General features: G+C 48.0%; 2 protein-coding genes across 8 annotated transcripts in view; one reads left to right on the forward strand and one right to left on the reverse strand.

Annotated features, from left to right (window-relative positions):
- FBH1 (F-box DNA helicase 1) overlaps window positions 1-554 on the reverse strand; it is a 22,005-nt gene extending 21,451 nt beyond the window's left edge. For all 5 annotated transcript variants that reach the window (XR_001553976.2, XM_015857814.2, XM_015857730.2 and 2 more), the window contains exon 1: window positions 442-554. The gene's annotated coding sequence lies outside the window, so the exon portion shown is untranslated. The remainder of the gene's footprint in view (window positions 1-441) is intronic.
- A 26-nt stretch (window positions 555-580) lies between these two features.
- On the forward strand, window positions 581-15,443 carry ANKRD16 (ankyrin repeat domain 16). 3 transcript variants are annotated; one of them, XM_015858055.2, is made up of 9 exons: window positions 581-683; window positions 1,462-1,784; window positions 4,187-4,407; window positions 7,358-7,400; window positions 8,406-8,514; window positions 10,076-10,237; window positions 12,689-12,767; window positions 14,425-14,626; window positions 14,878-15,443. In XM_015858055.2, the coding sequence occupies exons 2-8, from the start codon at window positions 1,471-1,473 to the stop codon at window positions 14,583-14,585; spliced, it is 1,089 nt and encodes a 362-aa protein (XP_015713541.1). In that variant the 5' UTR covers window positions 581-683; window positions 1,462-1,470; the 3' UTR covers window positions 14,586-14,626; window positions 14,878-15,443. The 3 variants fall into 3 exon arrangements, with proteins under 3 accessions (XP_015713541.1, XP_015713613.1, XP_032304176.1); XM_032448285.1 differs by having other exon boundaries at window positions 600-686; XM_015858127.2 differs by lacking the exons at window positions 14,425-14,626; window positions 14,878-15,443 and having other exon boundaries at window positions 12,605-12,712.
- Window positions 15,444-17,151: the final 1,708 nt, after the last annotated feature.

The raw sequence follows: 17,151 nt of genomic DNA on the forward strand, positions 1-17,151 counted from the left end.
CCCCCCCCAACTCCATAGGATCCATTACCAAAGGGATCCCCTTACTACCACAAACCCCCCCCATAGATCCCCCTAAATTCCCAATGGACCCATTAACAACCCCCCCCCCCTCTTAATTGCTAGGGACCCTCATGTCTCAGCCCCCCCAATCTCCATAGGATCCATTACCAAAGGGATCCCCTTACTACCACAGAACCCCCCCCACAGGCCCCCCTAAATTCCCAAGGGACCCATTAACAAGCCCCACCCCTCATTGCTAGGGACCCTCATAGCTCAGCCCCGCCCCCATCTCCATAGGATCCATTACCAAAGGGATCCCCTCACTACCACAGAACCCCCCTATAGACCCCTCTATATTCCCAAGGGCCCCATTAACAAACCCCCTTAATTGCTAGGGACCCTCATGTCTCAGCCCCCCCCAATCTCCATAGGACTCATTACCCTCCTCCATGATTAAGGTCCGTTGCTCTGTTCCTCCCCCTGGTTACTAAGGGAAAGCGTCCGCCATGACACCCACTCCACTTCCGGCACTCTCAACCCCGCCTCCTCGCTCCTCCGAACCAATCACGCCCCTCCTCCTCCTCCCGTTGGCCAATCAGAGCGGTCTCAGCCTCGAGGTGCTGGCCAATAGGGAGGTACTTCCGGGTTTGGCTTGTGATGGGGGACGCCATTACGAGGCCTAGGTAGAACGTAAATACCTTTAAATGTGATGAAATGTGATGGAATATGTTAAAATGTGATGAAAAATGTGATGTAAAATGGGATGAAATACGTTGAAATATGATGATATATGATGAAATATGATGGAATGGGATGAAAAATGGGATGAAATGTGATGAAATATGACAAAATAAGATGAAATGTGATGAAATGTGATGAAAAATGGGATGAAAAGTGATGAAAGATGATTAAAAGTGATGAAATGTGACGGAATGTGATGAAAAATGTGATGAAATACGTTGAAAAGTGATGAAATATGTTGAAATGTGATGAAAAACATGTTAAAATATGATGAAAAATGTGATGAAATGTGATGAAATATGATTCCCCCCCCCACCTTCCTCTGCTTTCCCTTCCTTTTCCTTCCTTCCCTCCTTTCTTTTCCTTCCTCCCCATCCATCCCCTCCCCCTATTGGTTTTGAGTTGAAGGAGGGAAGGTTTAGGTTGGATATCAGGGGGAAGTTCCTTACTATGAGAGTGTTGAGGTGCTGGACCAGCTGCCCAGAGAGGCTGTGGATGCCCCGTCCATCCCTGCAGGTGTTTAGTGCCAGGTTGGATGGGGCCCTGGGCTGCTATTCAATGTGGAGGTTGGTGGCCCTGCATGCAGTGGGGTTGGAGCTTTGTGATCCTTGAGGTCCCTTCCAACCTGGGCCATTCTGCTATTCTCTGATTTTCCAGAGGGAAGAGAAATATCTACATCAGAGCAGCCATCACTCTGCCTTTCCCCTTTGCTTTTTCTAGGCACAGAACATGGCAGAGTGGCCGAGGCTGCTGACCTTGGCTCGCCAAGGAAAGTTGGACCTTCTGGAGGCTGCACTGAAAGATGGAGATGCCATCAACCGATGCTGTGGCCGCTCTGGGGACACATTGCTACACGTGGCTGCTCGCCACGGTCATCTCAACCTTCTGGTCCTGCTGCTGGAGACAATGGGCATGGATGTGGAGGTGGCCAATATGGATTACAAGAGGCCCCTCCATGAAGCAGCCTCCATGGGGCACAGGGATTGTGTCTCCTACCTCTTGGCCAAGGGAGCCAGCGTGGATTGTCTGAAAAGGGCTGACTGGTAGGTGGGATTTGTTCAAACTCTTATGAGAGTAGTGTGGCCAAGAAGGCCAACGGCATCCTGGCTTTTATCAGAAATAGTGTTGAAAAAGGTCAGCAGGATGTTAGGGGTAAGTTCTTTACTAGGAGAGTGGTTAGGCCCTGGAACAGGCTGCACAGGGAGGGTGTGAATGCCCCGTCCTTGGAGGTGTTCAAGGCCAGGTTGGACGGGGCCCTGGGCAACCTGATCTAGTAAAGGTGTATGTTTGGTGGCCCTGCCAGGCAGGGGGNTAGTAAAGGTGTATGTTTGGTGGCCCTGCCAGGCAGGGGGGTTGGAACTACATGATCCTTGAGGTCCCTTCCAACCCGGGTCATTCTGTGATTCAGGAGCAGGGAGGTGATCATCCCTCAGTACTCAGCACAGGTAGGGTTGCACTTTGTGTACTGTGTTCAGTTTTGAGCCCCTCACTACAAGAAAGACATTGAGGCCCTGATGCGTGTTCAGAGAAGGGCAGCAAAGCTGGTGAAGGGTCTGAAACACAATTCTTATGGGGAGCAGCTGGGATCGTTTAGTCTGAAGAAGAGGAAGCTCAGGGGTGACCTTATTGCTCTGTGCAACTCCCTGAAGGGAGGCTGTGGTGAGATTGGGGTTGGCATCTTCTCCCATGGAACTAGCAATAGGATGAGATGGAGTGGCCTCAGGTTGTGCCAGGGGGGATCCAGGTTGGATATTAGGACATAAATCTTCTCCAAAAGAGTGGTCAGGCACTGGAACAGGCTGCCCAGTGAGGTGGTGGAGTCACTAAACTTGGTGATGTTCAAGAAATCTTTAGGTGTTGTATTGAGGGACATGGATTAATGGGGAAATATTGGTGAGGGGTGGGTGGTTGGACTGGATGATCTTGGAGGTCTTTTCCAACCTTGGTGATTCTATGATTCTATGGTTTGTTCAACCCAAAGAAAAGACTGAGGAGAGAACTCATTGCACCCCACAGATTCATGAAACCATAGACTTGTTAAGGCTGGAAAAGACCTCTAAGATCACCAAGTCCAAGCCATCCCCACCATGCCCACTAATAATGTCCCTCAGTGCTTCATCTCCACATTCTTTGAGCATATCCAGGGATGGTGACTCCACCACCCCCCTGTGCAGCCTGTTCCAATGCCACTCTTTCTGTGAATAATTTTTTTCCTGATATCCAACACAAATTCTGTGCCTGGGAGGTGTTTGAACAACTCTCTAAGTCATAGGGTTTGAATTTTGGGTGGTGCTGTGTGGAGCCAGAAGTTGGATCCACAGTGATCATAAAATCATGGAATGACCTGGGTTGAAAAGGACCATAATAATGGTTTAGTTTCAACCCCCCTGCTATATGCAGGGTTGCCAACAACCAGACCAGGCCAAGGGATCCTTTTGGGTCCCTTCTAGCTTGGGATATTCTTTGACCCTATAAAATCTGAGTGCAGGAGGTGGATTTAATTCCAGCCCTCTCACTGTTCTCTCCCCCTGTTTATCGTGTTAGATAATTAGAGGCTGTGCCAGCACCAAGCTGACATCAGGGGGAGCAGAGGAAGGCAGACATCTCAGAACTGTGTGCAAGCCTGGTTTCCTGTGATAGGTCCACAGCACTACTACTTAAATACAGGGCACTGCATATATCCTGGCACATGTCCTAGCCCTCAAAGTCTCATCTGCATTGAAAATATATGTTGGTCTGAAGAGCTGTGTAAAAGTAGAGCTGCAGGAAGCAATGAGCTCCAGGCTCAGCTCTACCCATGCCAGGCATTTATCTCATCTCTTCTTAAAAATCTCTTACCAGTGGAGATTTTTATCTCTCCTCTCAGCACTCTCTCCACCTCCCTTAAAAGTGGAAGCATTTGTCTTCATGTCAAAGCCAAATCTCTCACTGTGGTTGAGGTGCTTTGTCCAACATGAAGAGTTTTTCGTGTGCTGTTCTTCTGAATGGGGAAATGTATTTCTTTTTGTCCCTCAGCTGATACGTGTCAATTGGTGCTGGGACAGCTCAAGATTTCTATCTAACCTGTGCAAGCACCCAGAGTTTGATGATGGGTTATTGAATAAATAAAATGGAGAACGTGGCTCCCATTGGCAACAGTTAAACCTTTATTATTCCTAACGCGGTGTTTGGTTAAAGAATGTGGCAGCTAAAGAAAACAAATTGCTGCTGCTGAGATCAGTAAAATGAGTCATCAATGTAGAGCTGACCGGTAGAGATAAAGGTTCACTGCCTTGGGTAACCCATGCCTTGCCTTGAGGGTGAACCCTCAGCTGACACCCACCTCCGTGCTCCTCCAGGGTTGGCTATAGAGCCCACAAACCTCTCTGGTCCTTGCAAAGGGGAATGGAGAAGGAAATGAGGGATTTCTCCTATCTAAAAAGGATAATCATGTCGTTTCTTTCAGGACTCCCTTAATGATGGCTTGCACCAGGCAGAACCTGGAGGTGATCAAAGAGCTCGTGGAGCATGGAGCCAACCCACTGCTGAAGAACAAGGATGGTTGGAACTGCTTCCACATTGCAAGCAGGGAGGGACATCTTGAGGTCCTCCAGTACCTGCTGGCTGTGTCTCCGAGCAGCTGGGACACAGAGAGCACCATCAGGAGAACACCACTGCATACAGCAGGTCAGGAGAGTCCTGTCCCCAGTGCTAATAAGGTTGGAGGGTCCTTGGTTCCCATTGCACTGAGTTTTGTCTGTGTGCTTTTCCCAGTCTGGCTCATAACCTCATCAGTTTTGGTAAGGGATGCATCTCTCAAACCAATCCATCCTTGTCCAGATGCTCAGTGGATTAAGCCTTTGTGGTAAATCTGAAGAGCATTAGGGTTGGTAGGCACAGCGCTGCCCAATAGAATTGCATTGCAGGTTTAGTTATTCTTGTGTTCCTCTTAAGGTAGCATTGAGTGGGGAGAAATACAGACTGCTTTCTGCATAGGTACTTTGTATTGGGAGAATGCTGGAGCTGAGTCTGCTGTGCCCAGTTCCCTTTTAAAACCCTTTCCAGTGGTTTAAAAGGGAGATATATGGGACATATAAAGGGAGTGATCTGGGGGGTTAATGCTGAATTAAGTTTGTCCTGCCACATCTCATTTTGCTTGCAGAGTAGCAGGTCTGCTTACCCACAAACATATGCAAGGTCAGCCATACAGATAACACGTGTGTTTCCAGGGCTTAAATCCCATTAACTTTGCCCGTCAGAGATGCAATGGGTTGATGAAGGGCGTCGGGGAAGGGAAAGGTGTGTGACAGTACATTGGAATGATGGCGTGGGGCTGCAGGATGGTGGCTCACCTGAAACTGAAATGTGCTCTGTTCCTGAATGGGGACTTGGCTTTGTTTCCTGGGGTTCATCCATGCCACTGTAGGAGATCTGAGCATGGGGAGGCCACTGCATAAAGCCACAGCTACCTGAATTCATTTCCCAAAGACTATAATAGGAATTGACTCTCTGGAAAGACCCGAGGTATAGGGAGGAGACCTCTGCTGTGCTGTAATTAATCTGTTGGGTATGTCACCCTTTTGGCTGTCATTCTTATTACTTCTTCAGCCCTCAGCAGTCGCCTGTCCACCACGCTGTGCTCATCAACAGTGACAGTCCCAGCCCACAGGCACTGACTGCTCCTTAGTCCTTGTGCTTGACCTGAGAGTGAAAAATAGCTGATGTGCTGTTTGATGTTTCATGCTGAGCAGTGAGGAGCAGCTTGCGTGAGTGAGAAATGGGAAATCCTTGCTTGTCTGTGTATTCTGCTCTCCCTGTGTAATCCCAAATCTTCCGTCCTTGTGCCTGTACCAGCAGGGCTGGGCTCACAGCTCCTCTCAGCTTTTAGATGGGTGTCCAGACTACAGAGATGGAGGAACGGGTATAATAACATGGGTGAGGAATTTACTGCAGAGCACCTTGAGCTTGAAGTCTCTTTCCTGCCTCATAATGCTTGGGATACATACAGGTAGCAGCATTGTGCTCTACCTCAAGTTATCTCTACCCCACCATGTTTGACTTTCCCCTTGGCAAAGCCTTCAACACCTTTTGTGTTGATTTCCAGTCATTACCCTGATACATCCACTTCAGACTAAGCCACGCTTTCGTGGAGCAGCAGCTGCTGCAGAAGCAATGGGGCAACAGGAAAGACTGGAGCTGCTAAACCACCTTTGCCCCCAGCATCATTTTAACTCAGGACCACGCTGGAGGCTGCTGCTCATTGTATGCACTGGTGTCAGCATGCAGACACAGCTCCCAAGGTGAGGGCATGGATGAAGGGCCAGAGGGGATGCTGGAGCTGCCGGGGGAAATCATGTCAGATGAGCTGCCTCCTCCATGAGTTTACATTCTTGGGTGTGGATATGAGCTCGTTAACCCGTGACCAGGCCAGCTGCCTTCCTGGCATGATTATCCCTGGGTAGATGATGGGTAATATTCTCCCTTTGCAATTTGTTTTTTTCTTTTTAAGGCTGATTCCTCAAGTGTTGCTTCTTCATATATCCATAGCCTAAGGCAAGAGAGGAGGAGAGATGTAATTAGAGGAAGTGCAGTGCTACAGCAGATCCAAGCACCGCAGCTTTCTCATGTCTCAGTTGCTGTTCGAGGGTATAATTGTGTTGCTTGGGTGGCTTTCTTCTTGTTTTCAGACAGCTCGGCTTTTTTTAAAGCCTGTGTTTCAAAAATCCTTTTCCCAGCGTGGTTCTGCCTGAATTTATATCAGCCCAGGTAAAAGGGTGATGTATGGGAAGGGAGCAGGAAAACACAGCCGACATCAGGGAGGGTGGGTAGTGCTCCTTGGGCTTTCAAAGAGCATCTATTGTGCAGCTGCATCTGAAGGTTATTGCTGTTAACACATTCACTGGGGGCTGCTCTTCTGTGGCATGGATAAACAGCCTGATATCCCAGCCCTGAGCTTAGCTTGATCATTTATCCTTTCTTTCATTTGTTTTGCACAACGACCTGTAGAAATAATAGAAAACAGAATAGAAAAACCCACACATAAACACACACACACAAAAAAGCCTCATGAATGATGTCTGTACGTTGCTGTAATACGAAGTTTATTTAACAAATAAAAAGAGGATATTTCCGTGTGTGATGTTCGCATCCACCCCCGCTGCTGTTGTTTTCCCTCGGAGACGCTGTCTAGGTGAGGATGATGAGATGGGAGTGATGGCTGGTCTGAGTGGCTGAGGAAGGGTGGAAACGCCATCCAGCTCTTCACCATCTCTTTGTGTTGCTTTTGCATCTCATAGATTTCACTCTGGGGATTAAAGAATACCGGCAGGAGAAGATCTTTGTGTCAGCTTAATTGTGTGCAAGCTCTCACGCACTCATTCTGCAGGTAGAAGCAAACAGGGCTGATATTCATACTCTTCCCCTGTTTTACTATAGGATCAGGAGGAGACTCGAGACCCGGAGGCAATGTTTTAATTACAAAAATAAAGCCAGAAGCTTTGAATACGAAGCCTCTTGGACCTCCTCCCTGCCTCATGAATAAGCCAAAAGGGTCCGAAACCTGATTATGTTTCACCGTAGGCAGACAACGGCATGAAAACATAAATTACCCTTTGCTTCCTCTCTCTCTCTCTTGCAGCAATGCACGGCTGTTTTGATGCTGTAGAGCTGCTCCTGGAGCGGTAAGCAAGCTTCCTCCCAGTTCTACATCTCTTCACTCCCCCGCCTCCATCCAGCACCAGCCACCAACATACAAAAGGGCGTTTATTCCATCCGGGAAGCTCAGCTGCACAGCTGCTCTGCATGCGATCCCGAGGCTATCTCCATTTCCTCCTGGCTTTACACGGCTGGTGTTGGGCCTGGCAGACAAACAGCAGCTCCGGATGGGCTCACATGGCCTCAGACCTCGTTGTGACATAAGCCCTGGTTATATAACTCGGCTCTTCCTCTGTGCTGATTCATTCCTGTTGCCTCCAGTGTGGCCATATGATAACAAGGAAAGGGATTTGCTGCCCAGCTTGGTCTTTGTGCATCTCTTCCAGGCTTTATTTCCAGGCTGCAGCTCCTGGGAGACTGCTGTGAAGTGGCTTTAAATCAGCCTATGCCCAGTCATCCTGATCCTGTTGCCTTCCTAAATAGCCTGGAGCAGCTTTCCCCAGTCATTGCAGCCACAGCACCCGTTAACCTACTCATCCCAACCTCGTTAATTCATGTTCATGCTTGGCCCAGCATAAATGTAGCCCTGTGATTTGAGCCAGGCTTTCAATTTTAATTCACTCTTCTCTCGTTTCAATGGAGATTTAGCCTGATTGAGACCTGTTGGCACTGATTTTGTATGTGACATTGTTGTGTGAAGCAAAAATTTCCCCCCCCCCCGCAAGGTCTGGGTGTACCTTAGTCCTTCCAGCATCATCTCTTTGGAGAGCAAGGGAAGTGAATATGATCTGTAGGGCCTGAATGAGCTGCACCAGCTGAGTACCACATCCCTGACCCCAAAATCCCCTTCTGACCTTCACCCCAGGCTGTAAAACACCAAGGCAGGTTTATGCATGGTCTGCAGGCCGGCTCTATATATCTTGTTATTTATCCACTGGTGATCTGCTGCTCCAATGGTACAAAGCAACTGAGATGGTGAGAATTTCACAGCTGCCACCAAGTCTATCCTGGCTTTTTGTCTTCTCTCTCAGGTGCCAGTACCAACCTGACAGCAGGGATAATTGTGGAGTCACACCCTTTATGGATGCTATCCAGAACGGGCACGTCAACATTGCTCGACTGCTCCTGGAAAAACACCAGGTAGGTGCCAAAAACTTCTCCTCCCTTGTCCGGTGACCTGAACTAAAGCTGCTGGGATGGGTGATCAGTTTGTAACCAAGTCATAACAAAGCAATTCAGGCAAACTTCCCATGGAAACGAGTGAGATTTTGCCAGCAGGAGTGAGATCGTGTAGAAGATCTCACCTTGTGACTGGGAAATGTCCCCTGGCTGGTGAAGGGGAGTGAAGGGATGATGGTAGGAAAGGACAAGACTTGCCCGCTGCTGCAGGGACAGCGGTGTCAAAGCCAAAACTGACTCTTGGTGGTGCCAGGGCTCAGTATGAAGGTTCCTCTGGCCACACTGAAGGTGGATAAACCAAAGGCACATTGCTGAACCAGCAGCAGCTCAGCTCTGACCTCCCTGTCTTGTGACAGCTGCTGCTCCCATCTTTGTCTCCCAGTAATCTCCTATTTCCTCCAGCATACAAGGCATAATAGGGATGTCATTAGAGCCAATTGTGCGTGGTAGGAACCAGACCACTGCATTATTTATTGACTGCTGAGTTAATGTTGGATGGTTGGAGACCACCTAATGGCTGATTCTCACAGAGGTGGAGCTGTTCGTCTCTTCTCAGCCCTCTTGCCATTGCATGGACTTTCTTCTGCACCAGTTCCAGGGCTTGGATTTCATGCAACTTACTGGCTTGGCAGAAAGGTAGCATGGCACAAACAGTGAACCTGCCTGTGGTGGAATTGGTGTGGCTGAATTGACCAGCTGAGCTCCCAACATGGCATAGGAGGGGCCAGAAATACATAAAGGGAGTGTGGGACCCCCTCAAGGTCATGACTGATGGATTTAGCCATCTATGAGCTGCACACAGCAGGATAGGGTGACAATTTGATGCTCTAAATACGTACAAGAGCTTGTTAACTTCAGGAGATGTTTCTGCCCCTGTGTTTGTGTATCTGGCCCTTACAATATGAAATGTTTGCTTACATTTTTTTCAGTCTCACACTTCAGACGTTGAGGATGGAATTGATTTCATTTCCTCATTCTGATGCCCTGGCTTACAGCCATAAAATCAGCAATTGGAAACATTAATGGCAGTATGAAATGGTAGTAAAACCTTCTAGGTCAGACCACGAGACTGCAAGAGGCTGTATTATATCCTTTCAGACAAGTACACTGTGTACTATCCCTATTACCCATCTTGGTTTTGTGTCTTTGTGGTTGCATTCAGAGACTCACAGAAGAGTGAAGTCCTCCACCCATCTCTCTCCCTCGACCTACATCTGAATCCTTCTACTCCACCACAGAGGTCTAGAGAAGGGTATTTTCTTGCTGCTTTGAAGAACTGATCATTGTATGTGCTCCAAACAAAGAGTGGAGCCTTGGTTCTTCTATTTTGTTGCTACTATTGCTTGTCACTTAAGCTCAGCAGAGAGCTGGCTCTGGTCTGCAAATGACAGTACTTCCAAACCTGGTGTCACTTGGTGCTGGTGGCATCCCCCTTTGGCTGTTGTAGGCAGATTCTACTTGTCCTTCAAAGTTTAGCCAGGCTGTTCATTGCTTTCCCTTTCTCCCCTTCTCTTTGTTTCAGGCTTGTCCCACAGCTGTGGATGCTCTGGGTGCTCAGCCTCTGCATCGGGCAGCAGTCACGGCACAGAATGAAGCCATTCAATTCCTTGTCTCTGAGTTGGGTGTTGATGTCAATGGGAGAGCAACAGCTCTGCAGCTGACAGCACTGCACTACGCAGCCAAGGTTTGTCCTTGTCCCTCTGTTTCCTCTGCAAAGCCTGTTAGTGCACTACCATCAAGCACCTTATACAGGCTGGCTTAGGTGTTTGCCACTGATGAAGGATTCACATTCCTAGCTCATCCTGTGCCATTGTTTGCTCCTGGCCAGCCCCATACCCTATGAAACCCTATAAGGGTTTTTCAGACTGTTATTAAGCATGACCAGCTGTCTGTATGGTGCTGGATGTCTGACTTGCTTTGTTCACCCCAAATCCTGGCAGTACCTGACTGTGCTGAGGGTGGGTGAAGCCCCCTGCATGGAATGTGGCTTAGTGGCACTGAGTGGGAGCAGAGGTGGGTGGCAATAGGGCACTTTCCTTTATCACTTATCCAGTTGGTTGTGCTGTGGGTAAGACTTGACCCACATCTCTGGTGGGAATTACTCTTCCAGTCTATCACCTTTGGACCAAAACGTAGTGCCTGGAGGGCATCCACTCTGCTGCTTAATGGGAGCTTTGGGTGTGAACAGTTGATGACAGGTGATGGTTTTTCATCAGCATCATCTCTCACCTGACAGGATGGGATTGATGCGACACTGCTTAGATTCCTTTCTCCTTTTTCTTCAGTCCTGTTGGTTTGGACCCTGGTGGATCAGAAGCTGTGAGACACTGTTTGTCCCAGGAGATCAGATTCTGGCCTGACGGTGGCCAGACATGGGAAAAGAGAGGTAGAAAGGTGGAGGGAGCTCCCAGTGCTTATCAATGTCCTTCATACAAGAGTTGTTTAGAATTCCAGTCAGAGTTGTTTGAGTTTTCTCCTCCTCTTGTCTCATGCCTGTGAAGAGATTAAGGCTGTGGGTCCTGCTATTCAACCTGGGCATGCAGAGCAGATCCTCAAAGCCTTCCTGATAACCAGGATTCCCCTTGAGGGCCTGCTTTCTTACTTCTGCTTTGTGCTGCTGTCTGCCTGCTCTCCAAAGGAAACATCCCTTGCTCAGAGCCCAGCATGTCAAACCTCATGAGCTTTAACACACAGCGCTCAGAGTCTTGTAATGGGAATGAAGCAGCATCCCCATGCCCCTACAAAAGCATCAATGACACTTACTGAGAGCGCTGGCAACAGCATTCTCCTCCAGCAGGACCCAGCCGTGGCATTTGCTGGCTCCCACAAAGAAAGCTTTTCTCCCATGCTCTGAGAAACCATGTTGAAAGCCCTTTTGGTTGCCAAGGGTACGTTTAACAGCAAGGCTATTGGGGAAAATAATGTGCCTTGGAGAAGATCCCAGCTCTGTCTTGGTGAGTGGCTGATTGGGGGAGCAATTTGATGGGCTTCTCATCCTTCCTGAGGCTCAGTGTTGCTTTATATTTACAGCATCATTTGTTTGGCTGGTGGTGTTTTGGTGTTTTTTTTTCCTTATTACTTTGCATTTATAAACACATGAAAATCAAATTATGCTTTCAACTCAATTTGCTGCCAAGGCTGTGGCAGTGAAAGCAGTTCCTGGCTTTGCTGTCTTTGCCACTAAGAGGGTCTATGCATGCAGCAGGGAAATGGGAGCCCTGAGCAGTGGGGAATGTGATGCTACTGAGTCGTATGATAATGGGGGGGAAGGAGTGGGTGGTAGGGATAAAACTAAGGCCCTTCCACTCTCATGCCACATTACAAAGGCTAATTCATTGCATAGAAGAAGGAATTACAAACTCAGACATGTTATTTAGGAAGAGAGGATTTATTTTAGGCCAAGCTTGCGCAGCCCGGAGGGGTGTGAGGGCTGCACTGCATTTCCCCCTGCAGCATTTACATTTGGCTGCTGGCAGAGGCAAAGTAGGGAGCAACTGGGTTGTGCTGGTGTTTAAGTGTGGTGTAGTACATCCCCCAAGGCGTTACAAAGGCTGGAGTAAGCCTCTAGGAAGTGCAGATGGCTGAAGATACTGCAGATAAATGCATAGCAGAACAGCAGCAGCGGGTTCTTCTCTCTGAGCTGAAATACACCTCAAGAAGAGCAGCTGTAGATCTCCATAATACAGCATGGGACAACAGCAGTTCTATGGTGATGCTGTTCTTTTAATAGACAGGCAGCTGTCCTTTATTAAAGGTAAGTCAGTGATCATAAGACTCTGTGGCCAGCTGAAGTTAAAAGCATTTTAATTGAGTTACTCGATGGGAGGAGAGGAAAAGGCAGGATCTGTTGACAAATGAGTGCACTAATTTGCTATCAAGAAACATCTTCAGGTCTTGTCACCCAGTCCTAAGTCAGAGGTCATTTGTGCATTAACTCCTTTGTAGCCACCAGCAAAAGCAAAGCAAAGTGGTCCCAGATTTGACCATGGTAAGACTGACTTTGCATCTGTGCCTTTGCTCAGAGGTTGCTTGTGGCCTTCTTTCTTTTCAGGCCCGTGTTGTTTCTTCTAAATGCAAAGGAACTGTGCTGGTTTTGCAGAACAAATAACCCACATGCCTCTGCTCACCACTGCAGGAAGGACACATGAGCACCATCCAGACTCTGCTGTCCCTGGGTGCCAACATCCATGCAAAGGATGGGAAGAACCGTTCTGGTAAGGATGCTGAGCTATGTGTTCACACACTGTGTTGCAGCAAGAGAGTGCTTTAGGAGCAGGAGCCTGGCCTCTAAAGCAGCCTGTGCTGCATCTGCTTGTACAAGGGGATGCCAGGTGCATGGATGCAAATGGCTCTTGGAGCAGCATAGTGCTTTCATTTAGTAGCTTTCTTTCTGCTGGTCTTTCTGATGTCTAATGGTGTTTTGGAGCCTGTGTTGGGGCTTTTCCCCTGTGTGGACACGCTCATTTGGCTTTCCTTTTACACAGCTGCTTATTTTGCATGAAGCTTTCAGGAGCTTTGATACCCTCCATCAAACTTGGTTGAAATCAGGCAGCTCAAAACTCTTAGGGTGGGCAGACAAACATGATTGCACAATCTCTAAAGCCTTATCAAACTGCCTGGGAATGGCTTATGAGCAAATAGTAACAGAGAGCTTGAAAGTAAACAGAGTTGCTATAGTAGTACCAGTGAGAGTATGAGGCATCTCTTGCATCAGCATCTCTCTCTCAAAAAGTATATAGAAATGGTTTCAACCATTGCTAAAATTGGCAACTTCCCCAGCCTTCAGGTTTGCTTAATGACACGCTTCAGTGGTGAGACTGAACAGACTTGCATCTCTCAATCTCTCCCTCCACCCCCTCAAGTGAGTGAATTTGGCCTTTGCTGAGCTTGTCCAGCCCTGAGACCTTTGTGATGTTCTCCTCATCCCTTGTTCTTCTTCGCTGTGTTTGTGTCAGTGTATACTGAGGTGTTTCCCACCCTAAATCTGTTTCTACAAAGGGTTCTATGTGAGTTATCCTGCTCTACCCCTATAGACAACAACAGCAGGAGCTGATGACCCTCAGCATCAAAGATATTCACCCTATGCAGGTTTAGATCAGGAGAATAAGGCTGGCCCACCCTATAACAGGGCTGTAGGGCTGCCTAACTATGCTGGAGCTGAGCTGGATCAGCCTGGAAGGCTTGTTGGGTTAAGCAGGCTCTATGAGCTGTGCTGTTTCAGCCTCCTCTTGTGGGATGCTCTTTGCTGTGTGCACTACAGGGAAACCTTTCTTATTTTCTCCTCAGCTCTGGATTGAACTGGCAGGATGCCCCATCCCATAAAGGACCCAGGTCACATCCCACATCTTTTCAAGCCACTCTCTCATGCATTGCTATTAAATCCACCCCAAATACAGAGCAATAAGATGCCCACAGCTAATGTGGGCCCATGGGCCTTCTGCTCTGCTGCTCCTGACATAGGCATCCTTTTCCCATGACTCAAAATGATCCAAGTTGGCTTAAGTCCTCCCAATCTGTTTGCAAACCTGTTTCATTTCGGCTCAGCCAGCTTAGTACCACTTAATGGGTTGGAGAGGCAGCCTGCAAGGAGGAGATGGGGAGCCATAGCATTCCTATCAGCATGGCTGGGCTTGGAAAAAGAAGTATCCCATGCATTTGTGAGTTCAGTCATCTCATTGGTAAGCTGTGTCAGCTGAACTGTAGCACAGCTGCTTGCTTGAGTATTGCAACTGCTAGAAGTTACCTTTCAGTGTATTCCCTCTGATAATTCGCTTCCCTTCGGTGGGGATCCAACGTTTGCTTCTGAAATGGGCTGAAGCTGAAGGCAGCACTCAGTCTCAGTTCCTTTTTGACATCCTGTCTCTCCCACAGCCCTGCATGCAGCGTGTGCTGGGCAGCACGCGGCTGCTGCACAGATCCTGCTTAGCAGAGGGCTGAAGGACAACGAGGACAGCACGGGCACACTGGCAAAGCAGCTTGCAAGGAAGCCAGATGTCATCCAGGTGTTCCAAAAGATGAATGTCAACTCATGAGGCCAGCTGGGAAAAAGAGAAACCCGCTTCATTTCGGCGTGGTATGTTTGTAATTGCTTAATGAGTGTTTATATTAACGTTTAAGGCAGTGGGTTTTTGCTCAGGGACTCAGCAGAGGAATCAAACTTAGCACTTGGAAAGTGCATTGAGGGGAAAGCACGTTGTAAATGCAGTTATGTCAATGAGATATATGTTGTCAATGAGAGTTATGTTGGATGTGGGCTGTTGTGCTCCTGTTCTGGCCCCATCCTTGTATGTTCACAGATGTTCTTCTTTCACTTCTAAATTTCAGGGCTGAGCTACACCTCTTCCTGTGCAGCAGCAAATGCATCCTAACAGCAGTAGCTTCTCAAATGAAAACCATCAAAGGAAGGTGCTGCTAGATGATCCCTGGGCAGCTGCAGGGCTTGAACCCTTTGAAGCCTAAAGTACAGCCAGACATCCTGAAGGAGAAGAAACCTGCATCATTTTCACAGCCCTTAAAGTAGCTGCTCTCCACAAATCTGTTAAGTTACCGTGTTTAAAAGCCCCTGAGAGAACACGGTGCAGCAAAACTGAGCTCTGAGTGCCTCCCTTTGTCAGGGCTAAGCTGCTGTGTGGATCAGTGACTTCAAGCTGCATCAGCCCTCATACGTGGCCCAAGCCTGATCCCAAAGCCTGCTGACATCGATAGAAAGACCTAAGCCTTGTAGGGATCTGACTGAAAAAAAGATGTTAGTTATTGCAGATGTACCAAGCAAGGCTTCCTCACCAGCAGTGTAAAACCTGCTCTTTGATGTGCATGGAGCAGTGACTTAATATTTAATGTAGCCAGTAAGTCTGGAATACACATAAAGATCTACTGGAGCTGTTCATTTTCTTTGTATCTACGTAGAGTAAGAATCTTTCTCTTGCAGGGAAACCTATCTGTAATGTCAAGTTGTAACTAACAACGCTATCCCCCAGTTTAATTGACAGCAGATGGTAAGAAGGGGAGAGGCCTATAAGCAGGCTGGATTTTGCTCTGCCCCAGGCCCTGGTGCTCACGTCATGGCTTGACACTCAGCTCATGTTTTCCCAGGAGGATTTAAGATGATGCTGAGCTCTGTTTGAGCGAGAAAATCCCCACTCTGCGTTCCCCGGAGCAGAATTTGCTGCAATGATACTGAGCTGGATAACAGCACTCTGATCCTTTGGGACTTTTAAATCAAATGGGGTTCAGAGCACAATTTGAGTTGCTTTTAAGGACCAGAGTGAACCCTCTGTTAGCAGGGGGTTTTAACCACACCTTTCTTACCCCCGTCTGTGAAATGAAGGAGATTCTTCACCACCAAGGAAGGAAAAGAAATGAGTGCTGGAAGGTTCTAAGGGTGCAATGGAAGCTGTGGCAGCCCCTTACCAAGTGGTTTTATTTCTCTAAAGCTCCTGAGTGCTTCTATAAAGCCAATAGTAACACAGCAGCCTGTAACTGCTTCATTCCCCTTCTCTGTGATTTTAGCAAGCCGTGAAATCGCTGTTTTCCACTAATATCCCTCCTAATGAGCTCAGATTGCTTGTAAGTCTGAGCTTCGATGAGGGAAGCAAATGAGAATGTTCTCATCTGCCTTTCATAGCAAATACCTGCAAATCAGCAAAGGGAACTTGCATTATCTTGCATATATAAGGTGCTTTATGCATCCTGAAGGCAGCCATAGCACAGATGGGGGCACGAGTGTTGCACGCATATTGCACACTTGTGCACCATCGCATGGTCACGTGTGTGCCCATTGCACTGATGCATGCATGCGCATTGGCTACCTGCTTATGGCAGGTGCAATTGTGCATGCATGCAAACAACCATTGCATTGAAGCACACGTGCCTATGCTCACTGTGCTGATACATAGGTAGGCGTTCACTGCACTGATGCACGTTGCACATGCACATATGCAGGTGCTGTTGCAGTGATGCACAGGTGGGCATTGCACATATGCAAGCACCTATTGCACTGATACCAATTCACAATGCACCTGAGCAGGACCACATTGCACCTATTGCACATATGCAGCAGACACGGGCATGGAGTCGTGACCCTTGCATGCGTGCATGGCCATGCACACACCATTGCATTGTGTTGCATTGCACGCCTGCATGGCCTTGCACACACAATTGCGTTGCATTGTGTTGCATTGCATTGCGTTGCGTTGCATTGCACTGCACGCGTGCATGGCCGTGCACACACCATTGCATTGCATTGCTTTGCACTGCACTGCATTGCATTGTGTTGCGTTGCATTGCGCTGCATTGCATTGCATTGCACGCCTGCATGGCCGTGCACACACCACTGCATTGCATTGCGTTGCGTTGCATTGCGTTGCATTGCGTTGCATTGCATTGCATTGAACACACCATTGCATTGCGTTGCATTGCATTGAACACACCATTGCATTGCATTGCATTGCATTGAACACACCATTGCGTTGCATTGCATTGAACACACCATTGCATTGCGTTGCATTGAATTGAGTTTCATTGCATTGCATTACATTGCGTTGAACACACCATTGCATTGCATTGAACACACCATTGCATTGCATTGAACACACCATA

The sequence above is a fragment of the Coturnix japonica genome, chromosome 1, assembly GCF_001577835.2.
Source record: "Coturnix japonica isolate 7356 chromosome 1, Coturnix japonica 2.1, whole genome shotgun sequence".
Classification (NCBI taxonomy): domain Eukaryota; kingdom Metazoa; phylum Chordata; class Aves; order Galliformes; family Phasianidae; genus Coturnix; species Coturnix japonica.

Bases quoted from the DNA above. Each gene is read 5' to 3' on its own strand.
- ANKRD16 (XM_015858055.2), top strand. From the start codon at position 1,471: ATGGCAGAGTGGCCGAGGCTGCTGACCTTGGCTCGCCAAGGAAAGTTG. The intron at 1,785-4,186 runs GTAGGTGGGATT...CGTTTCTTTCAG, and splicing joins TGTCTGAAAAGGGCTGACTG to GACTCCCTTAATGATGGCTT. The intron at 4,408-7,357 runs GTCAGGAGAGTC...TCTCTCTTGCAG, and splicing joins AACACCACTGCATACAGCAG to CAATGCACGGCTGTTTTGAT.